Source organism: Tachyglossus aculeatus, chromosome 9 (genome assembly GCF_015852505.1).
Source record: "Tachyglossus aculeatus isolate mTacAcu1 chromosome 9, mTacAcu1.pri, whole genome shotgun sequence".
In the NCBI taxonomy this organism is placed as follows: Eukaryota; Metazoa; Chordata; class Mammalia; order Monotremata; family Tachyglossidae; genus Tachyglossus; species Tachyglossus aculeatus.
Genome location: NC_052074.1, coordinates 37,024,272 through 37,046,889, shown reverse-complemented (window position 1 = coordinate 37,046,889; position 22,618 = coordinate 37,024,272). Strand labels below are relative to the sequence as shown.

The window sequence follows — 22,618 nt, the reverse complement described above, 5'->3', positions numbered from 1 at the left end:
GGGGAAAAGTGAAACCGGTCATTGTCATTCACAACGAAAGTATTTCAAATGAATTCATGAGATGTCACATAAAAAAGTTTTCAAACTAATAAGCTATTGATTTTCTCCAAACACTGCATGCTAATTTTAGAATCCAATAGCACCTAATTGATTTTGGTGAGTGCCTCTGGGGGAACTTGGGGCAGAGACCGCAGCAGCAGGAGACTGGGGTTTGGGTAGAAGCCATAGAGAGCCCGGGGCACGGACTTATGGCAGCGAGAGAGACTCTAAGCTCCTGGCCAGAAAGTTCCAACGGAGCAGCCTAGCCCAAACGTTTGAGTGCCTGGAAAGCTCACTGAACACCAAGCTCTTCTGATCAGCCTTGGCCACATCCCCAGGGGCTCTGACCACTGGGAAGGGGGCAGAGTCTCTTGAGGTCCCGGGTCTGGGGTCGGTCTGAGGGTTTCTCCCTCCATCCCAGGGGCTGCTGGAGGGCTTGGAGCTCGGGACATGGCTGGAGTCAGGTGGAGCTCTGAACTGGTTGTCCCTGCAAGGAGAAACCAAAACCAGAATTCTGCCTCCCTAGAACCAGTGGCACCCTTCTGTCTGCCACACAGACACACCCTGAGTGCAAGAACGAGTCAGGGCGTGGGGGTGGGAAAGTAGAGTGCCAAGTGAAAGATCCCCAAGAGCAGGGGTCATATCTAGGCTAATCTGATACTCGATCCATCATGAACCTCTTCCATCTCCCTCACAACCACGCACTGCAACTGCCCAAAGCTCCCAACTCCCATAGCTCATCCTCCACTTCAGAAAGGCCACTTGGCCCGAAAGAGGTGTGTCCTGGAGTGTCCTGCTGGATGCACCCCATATACCCTGCATTCCCCGCAAAGTGACAGGACTTTTCCTCGCTGAAAGAGGTCAACTCAATGGGGACTGCCTCTGCCTCCCCTTCTCCAGTCTGCCAGTGACCCAGAGACCTGATTCAGCACTGGGGGATCTCTGCTTCCCACTAGGTGGAGGCCAGTAGGGAAGGAGAGCTAGGCAGAGGCTATCAGGTTTGGAGCCAAGAGTGGCAGTGACTAAGCAGTGGAGACCACCCCCTCCTCCAGCACTCCTTCCTGGAAAGCTCCACTCTCTGTCACCTCTGCACCCAGCAGACACAGTCTAGACCCTCGACAGAAGTGATTGTTGGTGGGGTGGGAGATCCCAGCCTTGGGAAACCCAGCAGGGAGCTGCTGTGAGGCCAACAGACTCCAACAATTCCTCACCTCCACAGCTCAAAGGATGGCCTGTCCCGAGTACCCGAGAGGCCATGGTCCGGTTACAGCCTCTGCCTCCTCCTGCTCCTCCTTCCCATTCATGACTTCACAGAACCTCGAGCTCCTCAAAATTCTAGGCAAGCACCCGACATTTCGGAGTTGAAACACCCCGCCCGGCTGGTGGTTTCCCCGGAGAACAAGCAAATGCCTGAGCACTATTGATCTCCTCAGGAAGGACAGCCGGGCCGGACGGTCACAGCGGGTAGGGGCGTGAGAGCAAGAGGCTGCCTGATTTACAGGGCCCAGTCTTATGAGGTTAAATTGAATAAAATAAAGAAACCATCTGCTTTACCAACTTAAATGATTAATCTTTTGCCAGTCTCCAGGAGGGGTGGTTTTGGAACCAGTGTTTGTTTGCCAGAGATGGTGAGGAGGCCGTTCGGTATAGCGGGGTGATAGCTTCAGTCCCCCGGCATCCATCTGGAGCCTTTTCAATCTGGTGCTTTAATTAAAACTCAATGGTATTACCAATCTGTTGCATTTTTCATGTTGATGGTTATTACATTTACAGTACAGCAGGAGGACAAATTAAAGGGGGAAGATAAATTTCATCTCCAAATTTCATTTCTGTATCTCTAGCCACTAACACTGAGGTGATATTTTCTAGCTCATTCATGTTTAGAGAACAATATAGAGAACAGTTTTCATGATTTTTTATGATTAAAAGAAAGGACAGGAAGCCCGCGGAGTTGTGGGTTTTCAGTAGCACTTTGCATGTCCCAGCCTTTTCCCACCTTTGTGACAGCACATGGAGCAGCACCAAAGAGAGGGACGATGGTTCCATTCCCCTGGAAGCTGTGCCCTTCCTGGATGACCACTTTGTGTGTCCAGAGGGGCCAGGCCTGGAAACAGCAGGCCCAGAGATCTCCAATGGATAGCTGCCTACCCTGAACCTAGGGATTCGAATTTCAAGGAAAATACACGAAGCAGTAGAGCCCATGAGAAGCAGCACAGCCGAGTGGAAAAAACATGGGTGTGAAAGTCAGTGGACCTGGGTTCTAATCTTGGCTCTGCAAAATGCTTGCTGTGTGACCTTCCAGACTGTGAGCCCGCTGTTGGGTAGGGACTGTCTCTATATGTTGCCGACTTGTACTTCCCAAGCGCTTAGTACAGTGCTCTGCACACAGTAAGCGCTCAATAAATACGATTGATTGATTGATTGATTGACCTCATGGGGTAAGTCACTTAACTTCTCTGTTCTTCAGTTCTCCTGTTCCCTCTCCTACTTAGACTGTAAGCACCATGCAGGACAGGGACTGTATCCAACCACATTCACTTGTATCTGCCCTAGTGCTTGGAACACATAGGAAGAGCTTAATAAATACCATTTTTAAAAAAATGACCATCTCTTGACTGCAAGACCGTGGAGGGCAGGGAACATCTGTCAATTTTGTTGTATTGTAATTGCCTAAGCACACAGTACAGTGCTCTGCACATAGTAAACACTCAATAAATACAATTAATGATGATGATCTTTCACCCAATAATAATAACAATAATTGTGGTATTTGTTAAGCAATTCTATATGTCAGGCATGGTACTGAGCTCTGGGGTGGATATGAGCAAATCAGATTGGACACAGTCCCTGTCCCACAGTGGGGCAGTCTTAATCCACATTTTACAGATGAGGTAACTAAGACACAGAGAAGTTAAGTGACTTGCCCAAGGTCACACAGCAGACAAGTGGCAGAACTGGAATTAGAACCCAAGTCCTTCTGACTCCCAGGCCTGTGCTCTATCCATGCTGGAGAACAAAAAAGGAATAATTATCTTCTCACACCAAAAGTGCCTCTTCCTAAAAAATAGAAAATTGCATTTATTCTGAAAACAACATCCTGGAAGCTTTATGATGGACGAGGAAATGAAAGATTCAAATGGATCTTGAATCTGGCTATCTCTGGGTTGGGAGTTACTGTCCCTCCAGCTGCTGAACCATTACCTTCAGTTGGCATGGCCAGACAGCAGCTTCCAGGGTTATCTGAGCACACCAGCAGGCCCCTGGCCCTTTCCAGCCAGGCTGATGTGAAGCAATGTGGCTTAATGAAAAAGCACAGACTTGGGAGTCAGTGGTCATGGGTTCCAATCCTGACTCTGCCACTTATCACCTGTGTGACTTTGGGCAAGTCACTTAACTTTTCTGTGCCTCAGTTACCTCATCTGTAAAATGGGGATTAAAACTGTGGAGCCCCACGTGGGATAACCTGATTACCTTGTATCTCCCTCAGGGCTTAGAACAGTGCTTGGCACATAGTAAGCACTTAACAAATACCATTATTATTATTATCATCATTATTATCATCATTATTATTATTATTATTAGGGGAGGCCTCAGTGGGAGGGCGCTCACATGGAGGTCAGCACTTCCTGTCTGGCTGCTGCAATTGCCAACCACATGCATTGCCAGTGGCTGAGGAAAGGAGGATGAACAGATGGACAAACAGACAGGCAGATGGGTAGGCTCTGAATGAACCACAAGCCGAAAGAGGATCTGTGGTCAATCAGATGCACAAAGCCCATGTCCACAGCCCCTCTGGTGGGACCACAGGATGATCAGACTCCCAGGACAGGATTCCTGATAAGACCATTGGATCTCGTCTTCCTTCTACCCAGGACTCCATGCAGGAATTAAGGTGCAAGCAAGAGGTCAACACTGAGAGAAACAAGAGAGAGGCACAAAGAGTATGGTGGCTTGAGAGGGACAGATTTGGGTGAGGAAGGAGAGGCTAAATGCTCCGTTTCAGCAAGACCCATTGGGAGTGAAACCACCTGAAGTCCCAGCCCAGCAAGCCACTCTGGAAATACGATGCTTTAGCTGAGCTCCGTGCCAGCCCACTGTCCAGACCAGGCAGGGGCAAAGCCCAGGCAGCCACCGCCCTCACACCAAGAATTGGCCCAGTCCAGCCTCCACGCAGCCAGTGGATGTCGTCCAGTAGGACAGTTTCCCCTCAGAGGAGCAGAACCTGGGAGAGCTGAGCAGACGGAGACCAGGGAGCAGAGCAGATGGAGGCAGGTGGCTCCGATTGCAGGAGAGTGACTGTTGCTCAATAATGCATGCACTGCAACCCCCACAGAGCCCTGTGGCATCCAGGAGAGAGAGGTGGGATGAAATGCAAGCTGCCCCAAGCTGGCCACAATTCCCCTGACAGTCTGACCATGGCCAGCCCATTGGCCAGCTTAGACCAGCCCAGCTAGCCCCTGGACCCTGGGCAGATGGGAAATGAGGGGAGGAAGGAGGGAGGAGGTCAAGGGTCTTGGGAAAATTATCAAACACTTCTAGCTAAGAGATGCAGCCCCTGGGACCAGCGCCACAATACCCCCTCCCCAATCATTCCTGATTACAATACCCCTTTCACTCCCTCAGCACCCCCCCCACACACACCTCATCACCCCTTTATGCTGGGCAGAAAGAATGGGGGTGCGGGCAGGCTCCACAGAGCCAAACTTAGGGTGGTAGCCTGATCCCCGGGCTGAACAGCACCCAGATGACAGCAGCTCCCACTCCCCTTTTGCAGGCAGGCAAGTTAGAAGTGAATCTAAACCAACCTTCTTTCTTTCCTTCTTCCCTATTTCTCCTTCCTTCCTTCTTCCCTTTCCTTCCTTTCATTCCTTCCTCCCTTCTTTCTTCCCTTCCTCTCTTCCCTTCTGTCTCCCCTGAAACACCTATTGATTTTTCATCCCCCAAATCACTGCCTTGAAGCAACTCCCTCAGCTGTAGGTTCTCACATTTAATTTGTATATGGGTTTAAGGGAAACTTTATCAATCCACTCTCCAGAGGAATGCCAAAAGGTTTTATTACTAAGAAATTGCACTCTCAATTTGAGCAAGTGGATTCACCAAATAGGTGATCAATGAATTCTGAATGAATTGTGTTTGAAGTCAGGTCACCCTATTTAGGGGTGTGGGGTCTAGGCGGGGAGGACAAAGAGGCATGAAAACAGACTGGAGGAGCAGGGAAAGGGGAAGAGATAGAGGGAGGGGGTGATGAGAGGGAGAGAAGGAAATCAAGAAAAGAGGGACTAGTAGGAGAAAAGGAATTGGCAGGCGGGAAGCTCTCCAAAGTGTCAGATCCTCCACCGCTGCCCAAGATGGGCTGTCTCCATCCCCATAATCTGGGTGAAAATAGCAGTTTAACTGCCTTTTGAAGGAGGAGCTGTTAGGGAGTTGTTGGGGCTGAAATGGAATCCGAAAAAGCAGGACCATCCCTTTCCCATCAGAATACCTGGTCACTTTGACATAACGCACCACCTCGGGGAGATTGGAGGCCCAGCCAGCCCTGATCAGCGTGTTGGTGACCTAATGAAAGAACCTGGGCCTGGGAATCAGAAGACCTGAATTCTTAATCCCAGCTCTGCCATTTGCCTGCTGTGTGACCTTGGGCAAGTCATTTAACTTCTCTGTGCTTCAGTTACCTCATCTGTAAAATGGGCGTTAAATATCTGTCCTCCCTCCAATTTAGACTGTAAGCCTTATTTAGAACAAGCCTGGCCTAGTGGCAAGACCACGGGCTTGGGAGTCTGAGGTTGTGGGTTCTAATCTCTACTCTACCACTTGTCTGCTGTGTGACCTTGGGCAAGTCACTTCACTTCTCTTCGTCTCTACCTCACCTGTAAAATAGTGATTAAGACTGTGAGCCCCATATGGGACAGAGACTGTGTCCAACCTTATTACCTTGTATCTACCCCAGCCCCTTAGAACAGTGCTTGGCACATAGTAAGCACTTAACAAACACCATTATTATTATTATTATTAAGACAAGGACTATATTTGACTTAATTATCTTGTATCTACCTAGTGCTTAGTACAGTGCTCGGGACATAGTAAGTGCTTAACAAATTCATTAATTCATTCATTCATATTTATTGAGCACTTACTGTGTGCATAGCACTGTACTAAGTGCTTGGAAAGTATAATTCAGCAACATATAGAGACAGTTCCTACCCAACAATGGGTGTTACTGTTGTTATTATTTTAATTACTAAGTTATTGTTGTATTAATTATTATATTAAGATCACTGTACTGGGGACCAAGATAACTGACTTCCCCCGAGGTGGGCTTTACTCAGGCCCAAGGCCAGACACCCATTGATATTGTTGACTCTACCACATTTCCCGGGTTCCAACCTCTCCATGAAGGCCACAGACACCCTGAAACAGCAAAGGTAGGTGTCCTCCCTGGGACAGCCACAGCAGGGGGCCAGCATCGGTCGATACTAGCCATGGGACCATAGCCCATAGCCCTACTGAGAGGTCACCTCCTCCAGGAGGTCTTCCCAGACTGAGCCCCCTCCTTCCTCTACCCCCCCTCCCCCTCCACCTGCCTTACCTCCTTCCCCTCCCCACAGCACCTATATATATGTATATATGTTTGTACGTGTTTATTACTCTATTTATTTATTTATTTTATTTTTACATATTTATTCTATTTATTTTATTTTGTTAATATGTTTTGTTTTGTTGTCTGTCTCCCCCTTCTAGTCTGTGAGCCCGCCGTTGGGTAGGGACCGTCTCTATATGTTGCCAACTTGTACTTCCCAAGCGCTTAGTACAATGCTCTGCACACAGTAAGTGCTCAATAAATACGATTGAATGAATAGGACCAATCAGGCTTGAAGAAAGCAGACAAAGCAAGCAATGTGAGCCTTGGAATGGGCCGATCAGTGGGGTTCCGTGGGAGGAGCACCCAGTGGGGGGGATCCAAGGCCATCCCAAGAACCTACTACAGCAGGAAACCTAACAACACCCAACCCCACTAGAGTTTCCCAGGGGCAAACTCTGGCATGGGGAGAAGTAGGCAATTGGAAAGCACTGATCAATCAATCAATCGTACTTACTGAGTGCTTCCTGGGTGCAGGGCACGGTACTAAACACTTGGGAGAGTACAATACAACAATATAACAGACACATTCCCTGCCCACAATGAGCTTGCAGTCTAGATGGCTATGGCTGTTCTCCTAGTTTAAAAAGTAGGCATTTTTAATGGTATTTGTTAAGCACTTACTATGTGCCAGAAACTCTACTAAGTACTGGGGTGGATGCAAGTTAATCAGGTTGGACACAGTCCCTGTCCCATATTGGGCTCACACTCTTAATCCCCATTTTTTTTTTTACCAGTGAGGTAACTGAGGCACAGAGAAGTTAAGTGACTTGCCTAAGGTCACACAGCAGTCATGTGGCAAAGTAGAATTAGAATCCATGACCTCTGACTCCCAGGCCCGGGTTTTATCTACTATGCCATACTTCTTCACTAATTAATGCAGTTTTACTGGACTCCTTTTTTTTAATCAACCAATCAATCAATCGTATTTATTGAGTGCTTATTGTGTGCAGAGCACTGTACTAAGCGCTTGGGAAGTACAAGTTGGCAACATATAGAGACGGTCCCTACCCAACAGTGGGCTCACAGTCTAGTTTTATGAAACTATTCCCACATTATTATTATTATGGCATTTTTAAAGCACTTACTATTGCTTTAAATACTGTTCTACGTGCTGGGGTAGATACAAATTAATCCCTGGCCCATGTCAGGTTCACAGTCTGACAAGTAGTGCGGAAAACGGGCATTGAATCCCCATTTGACAGACTAGGAGTGGCTGAGCTGGAAGTAGAATCCAGGTTCCCTGAGCCCCAGGCCTGTGCTCTTTCCGCTAGGCCAGGCTGCTCTTCAAGGATAGTCCTTTCTGCTATTCTCTGAGTTTTCATTACATGATTTCGACAGAACAGGAAGAAGAACAGAAGATAACAGCACAATGAAATGTCTTTGAATTGGTTATACATTGATGAACCTCTGCCAGAAGTGCTATTCCACATCTGATACCTTACAAGGAAACCCTGTTATCAGTTCTTCATTAGCATTGCAAAGAAAGCCAATGGCAAGTCTTTAAAATTCATTATTTGAGAAACTGATTTTAAGGATTGTAAATTGATTCCCCTCAGGGTGCTAATGACCAATGATAATGACCAGAGGAACAAATAAAGTACACCAGTTCACTTCAAGTTTGAACTTTATCGTCTTTGCAACCAGTTTTATAAGCCGTTTTGGTCTTCTCCAACCTTCTTGAATTTCACCAGGTGTGACAGAAGCCAGATACTATTTCAACTGTTTTCAAACCATTACTCCCTAGCCCCTATCAAAACGACAGCCAATGCTACACAATTTTTGAACACAGGGCAGGGGATTGCAGGAACGCTGACACAAAAGAAACCCCTGAATTTACTGAGCATCTAGCACAGTGCTGGGAGTTGCTGGTTTTGTTCTGGACCCTACAAGCAGAGGGGAGCAGCCCAATGATGGATTTTCATAGTAAAGGAGGACAGAATTTCTATGTAGTTCATTCCAATTACCTTTAAATCCAAGGGTCAAGATAGCCTGCAGAGGATCCGGAAAAGAATGAAGAAGGAAAAGCCCCGCCGGACACTAAAGCTCTGAACTTGTCTGCCAATGTTAAAAATGCCAACAGCGTACTGAACCCCGCTCTTCCTGATTCCACCTTTGCCCTCTGGGGCGTCACCTCCCTGGCCTTCAAAATGCCAGCCCAGACAAGCACCTGCTGGGCCAATTAGCAAGAACCCTCCCCACAACCCCCACCCTCCCCAAATGGAGATCCTGAAGTAACAGGGGCTTAGGCTAGTACAGGCCGGCCCAGATCAGAGGCTTGTTTTCCCAGTACGGTCTCTGCGGAAGGCAAGTTCCTGAAGGGCCACAATCTAGCCTTTAGAACGTGTAATTTACTCTTTCTTCCCGCTGAACTCTTTCCCATGTCCTGCTTCTGGCCTGAAATGCCCTCCCTCTTCATTTCTAGACTGTGAGCCCGTTGTTGGGTAGGGACCGTCTCTAAATGTTGCCGATTTGTACTTCCCAAGCGCTTAGTGCAGTGCTCTGCACACAGTAAGCACTCAATAAATACGATTGAATGAATGAATGAATCAGCCTGGGCCAGCACAGATCAGCATATAGGCTAGCACAGTCTAGCATAGACCAGCAGAGCCCAGAATAGGACAGACCAGCACAGACTATCTTGGGTAAGTACAGATTAGCATGGGCCAGCATGAGCAAGGGTGCCCCAGCCCCCCACCCCCAACCCAGTACAGGTGCTTCTGTTGCAGCGAGGACAGAGGGATGGTTGTCAGGAGTGGAGAACAATGCCATCCCTCAGCAGCTATTCCTACCCAGGGAAGATTTACTCCTTGAATGGGGAATGCATTTTCAACTCGGCAGTAAATGATTAAGCCAATTATCAGATTTGTGTTTTTGCTATTGTTCCATGTCAAAGCCACCACCATAATAGCTGTTTGGACCATGTTTCAGAGCTGTAATGGCAGAGGAAAAATGATGGTGAGTTTTGTGCGTGTTTATCATCTCTGTTCCTGGAAAGAGCTATCTGATCCAGCAGGTTGCTTTATTCAACCCGCTCAGGATGGGCGAATAACCTAGTTTAGGAAGCGTATTCACATTCAGAGATTAGAGGAAAAAATACAATTTTAGCTTCGAAAGCCCTAAGTCTTTCCTCTTGCCTACTGATAAACCATCGTGGAGGCCGCCCTGAATCCTCCTGAGACCCCAGGAATCTCTCCCGAAGCCGAACCCCATTGGCAGTCTCGGCACACAACTCCTTCCCGGCCTCGCCGGACAGCACCAGCCCCCAGAGAGCCATTAGGGAAGCGCGCTGGCGGAAGGCATGTTATATTAATCCAACGATTAACCGAGACAAACAGCGTCCAGCCAAATGCCCCCTGGGCGAGCTAATAATCGCTCTCGGAAGCGATGGCCACATTGGCCATTCCACTCCCGTTTTCTGGGGCTCCAACCCGCGAGACCCCCCAGCCTGCCCTGACGGCTCCGAGCCCCCTCCCTGGCAGACGTGTGCCCAGCCGGTTCCATGCCTCTACCCAGCTTGCTGCAACCCAAGGCCACCCAGGAGGGCAGGGGCTCCTGGAAGGGAATCAATTGTATTTTTTAACGCTTACTGAGTGCAGAGCACTGTACTAAGCACTTGAGAGAGTATAATAAGCAGCGTGAAGCATTGTGGCTTAGTGAAAAGAGCATGGGCTTGGGAGTCAGAGGTCGTGGACTCTAATCCCGGCTCTGCCACTTGTCAGCTGTGGGACTTTGGGCAAGTCATGTAACTTCTCTGAGCCTCAGTTACCTCATCTGTAAAATGGGGATTGAGACTATGAGCCCCACGTGGGACAACCTGATTACCTTGTATCTACCTCAGTGCTTAGAACAGTGCTTGACACAGAGTAAGTGCTTAACAAATACCATCATCATCATCATTATTATTATTACAATACAACAGAGTTGGTAGACACTTTCCCTGCCCACAAGGAGCTTACAGCCCCACACAGAAGGGTGCAGACGGCGCCGTGGGTGTGGTTCATGGGACCTCTGGGCACAGTAATGCTGGCAGTAATGGGATCTTGTAGTGGGATCTTTGAGAATAGGCAAGGGAGAGCAAGAGGACCTAAAGAGGAGTGAGAGAGACTCTGAGAAGGGAGAGGGGCTACAGATGGCAGAGCAAGCTTATGGGGAAGATGGGCAATTTGAAGAGGAGACATTAGACTACCAGTGCTATTAGGGCAGGGATCATGTCTTTTGCTTTTAGAGTATACTCCTAAATGTCTAGTAAAATGATCTGCACACTGTAGGCACCCAGCACAGTGTTCCACACACTGATATTGATAACAATGACTGTAGCATTTCTTAAGCATTTACTATGTGACAAGGACACCGCTAAGTGCTGGGGTAGATACATTACAATCAGAGTAGTCCCAGCTCCTGACCACATGGGGTTCACAGTCTAAATGGGAGGGAGAACAGGCATTGAATCTTTATTTTACAGAAGAGGAAATTGAAGCAGAGAGAGATTAAATTACTTGCTCAAGGGTGCACAGCAGGCAAGTGGCAGAGCCGGGATTAGAACCAGGTCCTCTGATTTCCAGGCCCATGATCCTTCCTCTAGCTTCCGCTGCTTCTTTGATGATGATAAGGAGGAATACTTTGAAGCAGTGGTAGAGATGGAAAGGGCCCCCTGCCTCCCTCTCCCCATATCCACAGGCCCAGACATCGGGCCAACAGAGAAACACCAGAAGACCTGAATCTTCCCCTCTCCCTCCCCGGTCTTGTGTTTGTGCCTCCTCTGGGTGGAATTTAAGGCTCAATGCCAGGTCCCTCCTACCAGCGGAGCCTGGGGTTGCTCAGTCCTCCCAATCCCTGGGATCAGCCCAGATGTCAACATTTAAGCCCTTCTGGTTCTGGCCATGTGCTGCATGATGGCCCGGGTACGTCTATTGGAATTCTCCCACCTGGTTCTCTCCCCCATTGCCCTTTTGCCTGGTTCCTCCCCTGGGGTCACCATGCCCACTGGGGCCTCTGCAAACCCAGCCCTCAGGGGTCCAGAGGCCAGAGAACCAATGGATCTTACCAGCTAGCAGGCTTCACCTGGGAAATAAGTCCCAAAGTGGTCAGGGTTTGGGAAAGAAAGCATTACAATCCATGGAATGAGGTGCCGGCAATCTCTCCCAGTGGAAGGCAGTTGGCTTGCTCGAGCCCCCGGACTCTCAACTGCCCATCCCACTGGACAGGGTCCTGTGCTCTGACTCGGCCCACCCCCCTCCACCTTCTGGCACCTGCCTGTCCCAGGGGACCAGGGCCCCTGCTCGGCAGCAGGGAAATGGCACAATCGCTTCCCAATCTAACCTGACCTGACTGCAATCTGAGTGGAACAAGAGCCATCAGACCAGTATCATCCACCTGGTCCAGTCAGCCCTGGGCTTGCCCCCTGATCTGTGCTGCACAGCTGCATCTAGAAGGGTCCCAGTAACCATTCCAATCTGACCTGTTTTGTCAAAATAGGGTCAACAATGGGCAGAACTTTCCTGATTGGCGGGTAATAAATCAAATGATTCAAGGGCCTGTTCCTGCTAACACGCACCCTGAGAGTGAGTGGCTTCAACCCATCAGAAGGACTTAAAAGAACTAAAGTCACTTGGGCCAATGATGCTTAAGACTTTCTGTTCAATTGCAAGGAGATCTTACAAAACTTTGCCATTCTCCTCTCTGGCCCCTGGGCCACTTCCCTCTGCTCTTTCAGAACTCTGATCACCTAATCGGAAAGGCCCCATTGCCCTAGCAGATGGGTGGACTGATGACCGGATGGATAGACAGAGAGAAAGGCAGACAGCCTCCTGAATGAATCCACAGAAAAAATTTGGGGACTAGCCATTCTGGTGGGACAAGAACCAAGGATTGGACCTGGGCACAGATCCTTTCACTCTGTCACTTCCCCTATCTGCAATTTCTTTTCATGTCTGCCTCCCCCTCTAGACTGTCAGCTCCTAATGGGCCGAGATCATGTCTACCAACTGTAATATTGTCCTCTCCCAAGTGCTTAGTACAGTACTCTGTACACAGTAAGAGCTTAATAAATAAAATTGATTGATTGCACATTTCCAGCTCTGTCAGTGCTGATGATGCCAATGCCAGTACTGTCTTGACCAATTCCAAGGCCCCTAGACATCCAGGGAGCCTCACTCAGCCAATGACAAGCAATCAGTGATATTTATTGAGTGCTTGCTTGTGCAATGTACTGTACTAGGCACTTAAGAAAGCACAATTCAAAAGAATAGGTATAGATGATCCCTGACCACAAGGTACTTCAGACTAGATGGGAACACAGATATTAAAATAAATTACAGATGGATATATATATAAATGCCCTGGGCCGGGGTGAGAGGTCCCACAAACTGCCTGCCTGCCCAGGGCTCCCCTAGAACTGTCTTTTCTGGACTACCTTCCCTTGTGGTGGACCCAGCTGCCCTTTCTCCAATGCCTGGGTTCTCTCTTAGCTCAGCGGGATAGTGGGGTCCAGGGAGACAAGGCCAGGCCCTGGGGCCTAGCATCAGTCAGACACTGATGCCTTCCTTAATGGACTGACAGATGGGGGGATGGTGTCGCTGGTCTGGCAAGAAGCCAGGGTGACCCTCTTGACTGGGGGAGAGGGGCTCCCCAATCCCCATTCCTGAACGGCAGCCAGCTAGTCTGAAAGGGAGAGGGGTTGGGAAAGAAGAGAGAGGAAGAAGAGGGACAAGGCAGAAATCTTCACTGAATGGGAAGAGGAAAAGTTTGCTTTTCCCAAGAAGGGGTCCCGGCATCTTGTCAGGGAGGATCAAACTCAACAACCCCACAGCTGGTCTGAACTGTGAGCTCCATGCTACCACGGGGAAAGCAGCATTGCATAGTGGATACAGCAACAGGCCTAAGAGTCAGAAGGTCATGGATTCTAACACCAGCTCCCCAACTTGTCTTCTTTGTGGCCTTGAGCAAGTGGCTTTACTTCTCTGGGCCTCAGTTACCTCATCTGTAAAATAGGGATTGAGACTTTGAGCTCCATGTGGGACAGGGACTCTGTCCAACCCAATTTGCTTGAATCCACCCCACTGTACAGTACCTGGCATATAATCAGTACTTAAGAAATACAACAATTATTATTATTACCATTATTATTATCTGTACAGCTCCTGCTGCTGCCCCTCCTCTCGTCCCAGGACAGCAGACACGGTCTTCAAGGCTGATGGGGTGAGTGCCAATGTTGCCAGAGTTTGCTAGAGTTGCAGATGCAAACCACCTTGGATCGATTGGAGGGGCACCCTGGGTTGGGGGTGGGAAGGCTTCCAGGCAGAGAAGTGGTGGTGGAGGTGAAGCTGTAGCTGCAAGCCCCAAGGCTGACGCATTTCTGGGAGATTGGTCACTAGTGCAAGATCCTCAGTACCTGGACCTGGCTTTTCTTCTTCCAAAGCAGTTGGCCTACAAGCTTCCATGGGCCATAGGACTGAGGCTACAGCGCTTGCCAGAATATTGATGATCTTTCTCTCTACAGCTTTTTTAAATCTAGGGAGGCTTCAGGCTGCAGCATCACTGAGTTCCTGGGCCCCACCAGTGATCCCTTCACCAGATCCATGGGGGATGACCGGAGAGGGAAAGAGTCACCCTGTTCTACATTGCCATTCCCCACCAGCATTCCATGTCAACATTCCTCACCAGAGTTCCATATGGTCATTCCACCCCAATATTCCACATCAACATTCCAAACCAGTGTTCCACGTAGACATTCACACCAGCATTCCACATCAACATTGTGAACTAGCATTCCACCTAGGCATTTTGCACCAAAATTCCTTGTCAACATTTTAAACCAGGGTTCCCTATAGGGATTCCACACCAGGATTCCACATCAGTATTCCATGTTGGCATTCCACACCAGCATTCCGGTCAACATTATGCATTAGCATTCCACGTAGACATTCCACACCTTCATTCCACATCGACATTCCACATCAGTGTTCCACGTCGGCATTCCATACCAACGTTCCCCATCAATATTCTGTGCTCTTCCACATCATTGTTCTACACTGTTCCACAGCAGCATTCCCTGCAGTTCCACCTTGACATTCCACACTACCGACCAGAGAAAAGAGGCTGCCTGGGCAGTGGACAGAAGTAGGCCTCAGGGTCCCCCCCGAGGGTACGGACGAGATTCCCTTTGAACGTATGCTCTTTCAAGTGAAATTAATCAATTTCTTTATCACTCCTGCAGCATCTGGAGCCATAATCATTACCCGACTGCTGAGAAAGAAATGAGACCGCTAATCACTAGGGGAGCCGAGCTCAGCGTTCAGAGTAGGAAAGTTTTTATTAAGTTCTAATTTGAAGAGCAAATTTTCAGGGTTGGATTGATCCTAGCCAGGTCAGGGGAAGAGAGAGCCTCTCTCCAGCTGCTCCTTTGCCCGATCATCACACTGCATACCTCCATCACCACCACAGCCACCACCACAGCCTACAGGGTGCAGGGCTGGACTCGCAGGCCTCTCTTCTCTCAGACCGGCTGACCCAGGGCTCAGGATAACTGAAGAGAGTTAACTGGGGAGAAGTTGCAGGGATCTGCTCAAGGAACCTGAGGAAATATGTTATATTATACGATTTATTGTTATATTGTACTCTCCCAAGCACTTAGTACAGTGCTCTGCACACAGTAAATGTTCAATAAATATGATTGACTGACTAACTGAGATGACTCGATGTGGTGGGAATGATGGGCATCTCACTATCCCCTGCACATCCTGGGGCTGGGGGACAGCACGCAGTTCATCATCCCATGTTGAGGGGTGGGCAGGGAGGTCTGCTCAGACCCCACCCAAAGGCTGCCAGAATACCAGCCCCTAAGAACCTTGCCCCTCTCGTTTGTCTCCCTTTATGTTTGTTTAGGGATTCATTGGTTCAACTGGGCCTATTATTTCTGTGTCTTCCCTCACTCTTAGCTCAGGAAACTTCTGCTGCCTCCCCCATTAGACCATAGGCTCCCAATGGCAGGGTTTATGCCTGCCTCTCCCTTGGACTGTCCCCAAGTGCTCTGCACATGGTAGGTATTCAGTACAGTTCGGTGCCGGGGCCCCTGAAGTCGAGACCATGACCACACCACAGTTTAGGCCTCTGGGGATGGTGAGTTCTGAATGTGGGCTTTAACTGTGTGGTCTCACCATCCTGAGTGGCCTCAGGGACCCTGGAGCAAACCCAGCCCGGTGTCGGTATCTGTCTGAGACTGGGCTGACCCTCTAGAGCAATGAGCCCAGGGGAGCTGGATATTGCCCCCTGCCTTGGAGGTGCGACACCACTGGTGGATCCACAAGGGCCCACACCTCCCCTAGTGAGACTTCCTCATCTGCTGTCACCCAGACAGGATTCGGGTCCCAGAGAATTTCTACGTGCGAGTCTCCGAGTGGACACAATGACCCCTGTTGGCAGCCTGGGAAGCATAACTGACTATTGCCCGCCACTTTGGGGCCTGCTGCACTCCCCATCGAGGGCACAACCAAGTGCAAACCCATAGTGCTACCTGCCTGCCCGCACTGGAGAAACCATGTCCCCTTGCAATCCTGGTTTCAACTCGATCCTGGCCCAGTACCAACTAGGAGGCTAAACTAGGTTTCCGTGCTGGGCTTGTCTATGATTTGAACCCAACCCCCACGCTGTAAGCTCACTATGGGCAGAGATTGGTCTGTTTATTGTTATAGTGTACTTTCCCAAGCGCTTAATACAGTGCTCTGCACTCAGTGAGTGCTCAATAAATATGATCGAATGCCATTGGGACCTCAGCCAACATGCGCCTACCAGGTGGGTTCAGGTGCCACTCAGGGGCATCCACCCGGGGGCGGGAGGGTGTCTGTGGCCCACTCCTGGACTTTCCAGACACGGTGGTGGAGGGAGGGCGGGAGCAGCGTGCCCACGTTCCGATGCCCTTTGCCTCACCAGCTGGGCACAACCCTCGTCCAAACATGTCCATTGTTTTCAGAGACAATTAGAGCAAGACATAATGACGTTCCAGGCAAATGTAGCAAAGTAATTAAACAGGACTCAGAGTGAAAGCGGATCCATCCCTCTCCAACTCCGGACGTACACCTAGCAACCGAACCCAGGTTTCCAACAGCTGCGTCCAATTAAAAAATTATTAGCCCCCAGGAAAAACTCCCCGAACAGCCCCATCTGGGGCCCTGGCGGCTGCCTTTTGGAAGGAAATGGAGCACAATGAAGGAAATCCATCAAAGTTGGGTAAAAAGGACAATTGCAACACCAAGTTGCCGTTTTTGTGAAATGAACAAATTTGAAAGGAGGAAATATTTCTGCAGAATTCCCGCCTGACCCGCAGTCCCGTTCCCATAGTAACTCTAGCGAGAGAGGAAAGCAGAGCTGGGAAAGCATGCTCTGCCTTTTTCTAACCAAGTTAGCTCAGTCAGGACACCGGGACACGCAAAGGTGATACCATGGAACATTCTCAGATCAGAATGGGACGATCTACCCCACCCACTTCTTTGGCTCCCCATCGTATCCCTGCCCCTCACAACTGCCCAGACACCCCATTGTGACCCTGCCCTCTCACTGCCTGGACACCCCATCATGGACCTGCCCCCTCACCACCCGGGCAACTCTTCGCATACCTGTCCCTTCACTGTCCAGACACCCCATCACCTACTTGCCTGGATGATAATTTCACAATGATGGAAGAGAAGGGTAGAAATGTTGTCGGGGGTGGGGGGCGGGGGTTGTGTGAAATAACCAGTAATAGCAGGTGTTTGCCAATCAGCAGCCAGTAGCCAGCCCCATCCAGAAAGAGTTTCCTAGTGAGTTTTGGGAGTATCAGTGCCAGCAGGGGGTGAGGTAGAGAGACCCTGGGCTCATCTTCAAGGCTATTTTCATGGTTTGTGACTGGGACTTTGATCATTAAAGCGATGCCTCTTCTACCTAACATAGTTGAATTTAACTCTAGTGTCCCTCCATCTCCCGGCCTGTTTTCCCACGCTGGGAGCTGAGGTCTGCCAGCTTGACAGGAGCTTGGCCTCATTCCCTCGGCAGCTGGGGCTGAAGATGATGGACTGAAGGACTTCCCCAAATCTCCATGAAGAATTTGATTTAACAGCCGAGACCGGTCTGGTTACTGGATTAAAGATTCATTTAATCTTGCTCTGATCTTTGGCTTTTGAACAAATCACCCATGTCACAGGGAGAGGGCTAATCAATTTGCCCATCCACCATTGCCCACAACTTCCAGGGATCCTTCCACTACACTGTGAACTTCTCTCGGACGGAACCACATGTTCAACTGTCACCCTTCTCTCCCAATCCCCAGTTCAGCACTCTGCTCACAGCAGGAAACTGGTTCAGTGTACTTCTCAGAGCTAGCACCTGGGACAGCGTTCTGCACCCAAACTGTGCCTTATCCAGTCCAGAGGTCTGTTCACAATGGGTGCCTCCAGCAGCACTCTGCGCACAGAAAGCACTTAATTCATCCTCTTTGATGATGACGAAGTGACCCAATCCTTCCTTTTGAGGGTGCCGGGAAGAGAACTAGAAGAGATCGCCCCCCTCGTGCTAATCTTATATCCTTCCTCCTACCCCAGCACCCCATTTTTCCCTTCATGCCCTGTGCCCAGCCCTGCCAGTGCTCAGCTTTGCTGCGCCGAGCTGCCAAGCCAGAGCCCTGCACATTGTGTCCACCTAGACTGTGCAGTGGCAACCTGAGTCCTATGAACTGTGTTCGCCTTTGGCATTTTTACTAGAAAGGATTTTCTTTTGGGAGTCTTTTCTTTTTTTCTGAAAAATCGTCACCCAGACTGTGGTCTCTAGAGGGGGTGGGGACACCCATCGCATCCCATACTGCCGGGCTCAAGAGCTGAGACCCAGCCACATCAGCAGCAGCCTCTTTCCACCTCTGATCACCCCCACCCCACCCCCTGCCACCGCCAACCCAGCCACTAGACCTCAACTTTCTCCAGCTCCAAGGCCCTTTTGAAATCCCACCTCTTCTAGGGGGCCTTCTCCAATTAATCTTTCCACTCCCCACAACTACCACCCTCAACTATCACTCAGTGCTTTTGCAGCAAACTCTCAGGCATGAACCTCATCACCCCCAACCCCCACCTCAGCAGCCTCAACTATCCTGGGTTAAAAAAAAATACTTAAATTCGCTTCCTTTAGCAACTGGACATTTTGATACATGCACAGAAACAAGCTCTGCCCCCAGAGGCCAATTTACTCACTGATAAAGTGAGCTCATGAAGCCTACGCTGTACTAGATGCCCAGGAGCCCAAGCTGTACTTACATGCTGCATTAAGTTCCCATGAGGTGCACGCCCTTCAGTGAGATCCCTGCTGTATTAGACATGCCCACGACCATGTTGGGGTGGGGGAGAGGGACAGAAGGAATGCTGTGTGTGCAAGCCGACAATACCCAGACAATCCTGGGAGGCGAGCTCCACAGCCACGGCCTCTGCAACGTTTGATGCAACGGATCTGATAGAATCCAACTACAAAGCCCACGTGGGACAGGCCCTCTGTCCAGACACGTATGTGCCCAGAGAAACCACCAGCTATGTTTGGGTGTCACTTTCCTGATGAGGGATAGGCTGGGTCACTGAGACACTGAAGTCCCTGATGAGGGGAAAATGCCAGGCTGAGCTAACTGCCAAACGGAAACCCAGGACCTCATGAGGGCCCTTAATGATGCTAGGTGAAATCGACCCTTCATGTACCCGAGGATGGAGCCCAGACCATATGGGCTCCTTTCCTCCCTCTTGGGGCTTTGCCTTCAAATACCTCATTTTCCCAAATTAAGGTGGCTGGGGAGAACTGGCTGTGGGGGAATGGCTGCAAGGGTGGGTGTAGGGGACAGAGAAGGGAAGAAGGGACAGGCACCAAACCCCATTCCCAGTTGGCAAAGGAAGTGCATCCCTACCTGCTTTCCAGACAAACTGTGGCTCCCTGCTGCCTGCCAAATCTGCTGCTTGGACCAGGAAGAGAGAAAGGAGGAGAAGGATGATGAAGAGGAGGAAGAGGAGACTTGGCTTCCTGGTGCCCCTCCAGGCCCGGGGCCCTGCAGTTCCCCTGCCCCACGGGAGCATCATCCAGTCCTGTGGGTCGGCTTGCCCCTGGGCCACAAAAGAGGAAAGGAAAAGTTAAGACACATCTGGTTTCCTTCCTAAGCAAATTGGAGAATCACCCACAGAACACTGGGGAGAGTCCCAGATCCCCACCATTTTTTTAATGATATTTAAGCACTTATTATGTACCAGGCAATGTACATAAGCCAAACCATAAGCCAAGCCAAACGGGTTGGACACAGCTCATGTCTCACATGGGGCTCACAGTCTTAACCCCCAGTTTACAGATGAGATAAGTGAGACACAGAGAAGTTGTGCTTTCCCGAGATCACATAGCAGACAAGTGGTGGAGCTGGAAATGGAATCCATGTCCTTCTGACTCCCAGATCCATTCCCCCACTTGACCCCAAAGCTGGGTGAGCAGGAATGGCGTGGCTAGATTGACTGGTCCCGGGGGTGATGGACAGGCCCTGCTGTCGCCCTGGCAGCCGGCTGGAGCGACCACCCAAGGCTTCCCCTTCTGTCTCTCCTGCTTCCCAACAGCCCGGTCCACGATCCTCAGCCTGAGTTTCACAGCCCGGGATCCACCATTCTCTCCCACATGTGGGCAACTCGTTCTATGGCTTGTAGCAGCTCCCCTCAAATGCCCAAAACTGAGATCCAGGACACAATTGACATCCTGGGACCAGAGTACTGTCAGTACATGCTGGGGCTTACCGTGGGCAAAGCGCTGGGTCTGGAACCTACTGTATGCAGAGTACTTACTGTCCTGGGCCCTTACAGTATTCAGAGGGCTGTACTGGGCCCCTAATGGCACTGTGTTGGAGTACTAAGTGCAATTCCTGCACTCAGGGTGACTAATGGAGGCTCTTGCAGTGCCTGTGAGACAGCACCAACATTCACCTTTAATGTCACCTGGACTCCAATGACAGCACTGTGAGCCAGACCAAATTGAGGCCACCCCAGCCTCTGGTATCCCATTGCCTCCCCTCGGCCAATCCCCTCCTGCTTCAGGGCAGCGCAGCCAACAGGTCCAAGTTGCCAATTAAAGTTGTGAGCTGGACGGGCCAAGCCTGCTGTGTGGGAGTCAGGTGAGGCAGGGGGCCATGGTTCCTATGGGTCCCCTCTCCTCCCGGGGCTGCTTGCTGCAGTGTTCAAAGAAGATACATAAAATAACACTCCTGGATTCAAAGCCTGTATGCAAGCTCCTCCTTAGACTGTAAACTCCTTGAGGGCAGCAGGGTGTAGTGGAGAGCATGGGAGTCAGAAGGTCATGAGTTCTAATCCTTACTTCACCACTTGTCTGCTGTGTGACCTTGAGCAAGTCACTTCACTTCTCTATGCCTCAGTTACCTGGTCTGTAAAATGGGGATTGAGATTGTGAGCCCCACATGGGATGGGGACTGTGTCCCATCTGATTTGCTTCTATCCACTCCAGCGCTTAGTACAGTGCCTGCCTCTCAGTAAGCACTTAACATATACCATTATTATTATTATTATTATTATTATTATTATTATTATCTTTCTACTCTTTTGTACTCTCCCAAGTGCTTAGTACCTTGGTCTGCACACAGTAAGGACTTACTGATTGAAGTAAGGAAATAGAATAAGGACTCATTTTGATGATTTCTCAACACTTTTCCCTTCCTCTTAACACATAATAGAATTAGCAAATTATAATTAAAAATAATAAAAATAAAAAGCACCTCCTCCAAGTGGATTTCGCTGATTAATCCCCCCACTCTTCTCGTCATGCCATCCCCTCAGCTACCTCAACATTCACGTATTTTTCTGATTACTTCTAATTGATTTCTTTATCCCCTCGGTTTTATGACTGATCATCTCTCTCTCCTCTTTTGAGCTACAGTCTGCACATTCTTCAGTTCAGGTCTGCATTCTCCACCTTTTGCCATCAGCTCCTCGGGAGCAGGCAGGGATCCATCTTTTACTCTTCTTTCAAAGAATGATCCCCTGCTTCTGGACCAAGGCCCCTGTGGTTCAGAAAGACAAAGAAAGTGCTGCCCCGGGACGGGAAGCTGGAGCAACTTCTCCAGCTTGATTCTCTCCTGACCGGGAAAGATTAACCATGATCCCGGAAGCCCAGATGAACCAGAGTCAGATCACCCCTGCAGACTGATTTGGGGGAGGAGGGAACTTGAGAGTTGTGGGACATGTTGGTCTCAGTGAGGGGGAACCAGTCTTGGTGCCGGCAAACCCAAGGTGAGGAAAGGATTCAGCCACCCAGAGCCCCACAGTCCGAGCTGATTCCAGGCAGGGAACAGGGAGAAAAGCAGCCTTCCCCGGGGCCCACGAAAACCTTGCCCACAGCAGGGCCCTGGGTATTGACTGTCAGAGAAGTTTTCCGCTTAAACTGTAAATAGAGGCTTGTGTTCTCTCGATTAATTATGCATCCCCCACTGCAAGGAAACTTATTGAAAATGCATCCACTCTTGACATAAGTAATAACATGTTTATGGGCCTATAAAATTTTCCAGCCGAGTCTCTCGTTATCTGTTACAATTGTGTTGTTTTACAGGGGCTAGACATCATGACATCGATCATCTGAACACTAGGTTTGGGCAACTGGTGGTGATTGATCTCAGCTCGAGGCTGCCGGGCCATCCCAGAGGACGATATTTCTGTCCCCATGAAAGGTGAGGCTCTCCAGATCCCACCTTCAGCCATGGCCTTCCGTGGGCCCCCAGGAACAGCCCATCGGGGCCATTTCCTGCTTCCTCTCTGGGCGGCCAGCTCCCTGGGCTTTATGGGCGCAGGCTCAGCTGGGCCTACTAGCCCTGCTGGACTCTATTACAGCACCTCGGCACAGGGCAAGGAAAGGAGGCTCTAGAGGATGATTAATTGTTCACTGTGATTCCTTTACTGGGCAGTA

General features: G+C 49.8%; 1 protein-coding gene across 1 annotated transcript in view; it reads right to left on the bottom strand.

Moving 5' to 3' along the window:
- The window catches only part of THSD7B (thrombospondin type 1 domain containing 7B), a 134,564-nt gene extending 114,812 nt beyond the window's left edge, over nt 1-19,752 (bottom strand). Inside the window, exon 1 of the mRNA XM_038751316.1 lies at nt 19,584-19,752. Within this exon, the coding sequence (XP_038607244.1) occupies nt 19,584-19,752 (169 nt within the window). The remainder of the gene's footprint in view (nt 1-19,583) is intronic.
- Between the last annotated feature and the right edge of the window lie 2,866 nt (nt 19,753-22,618).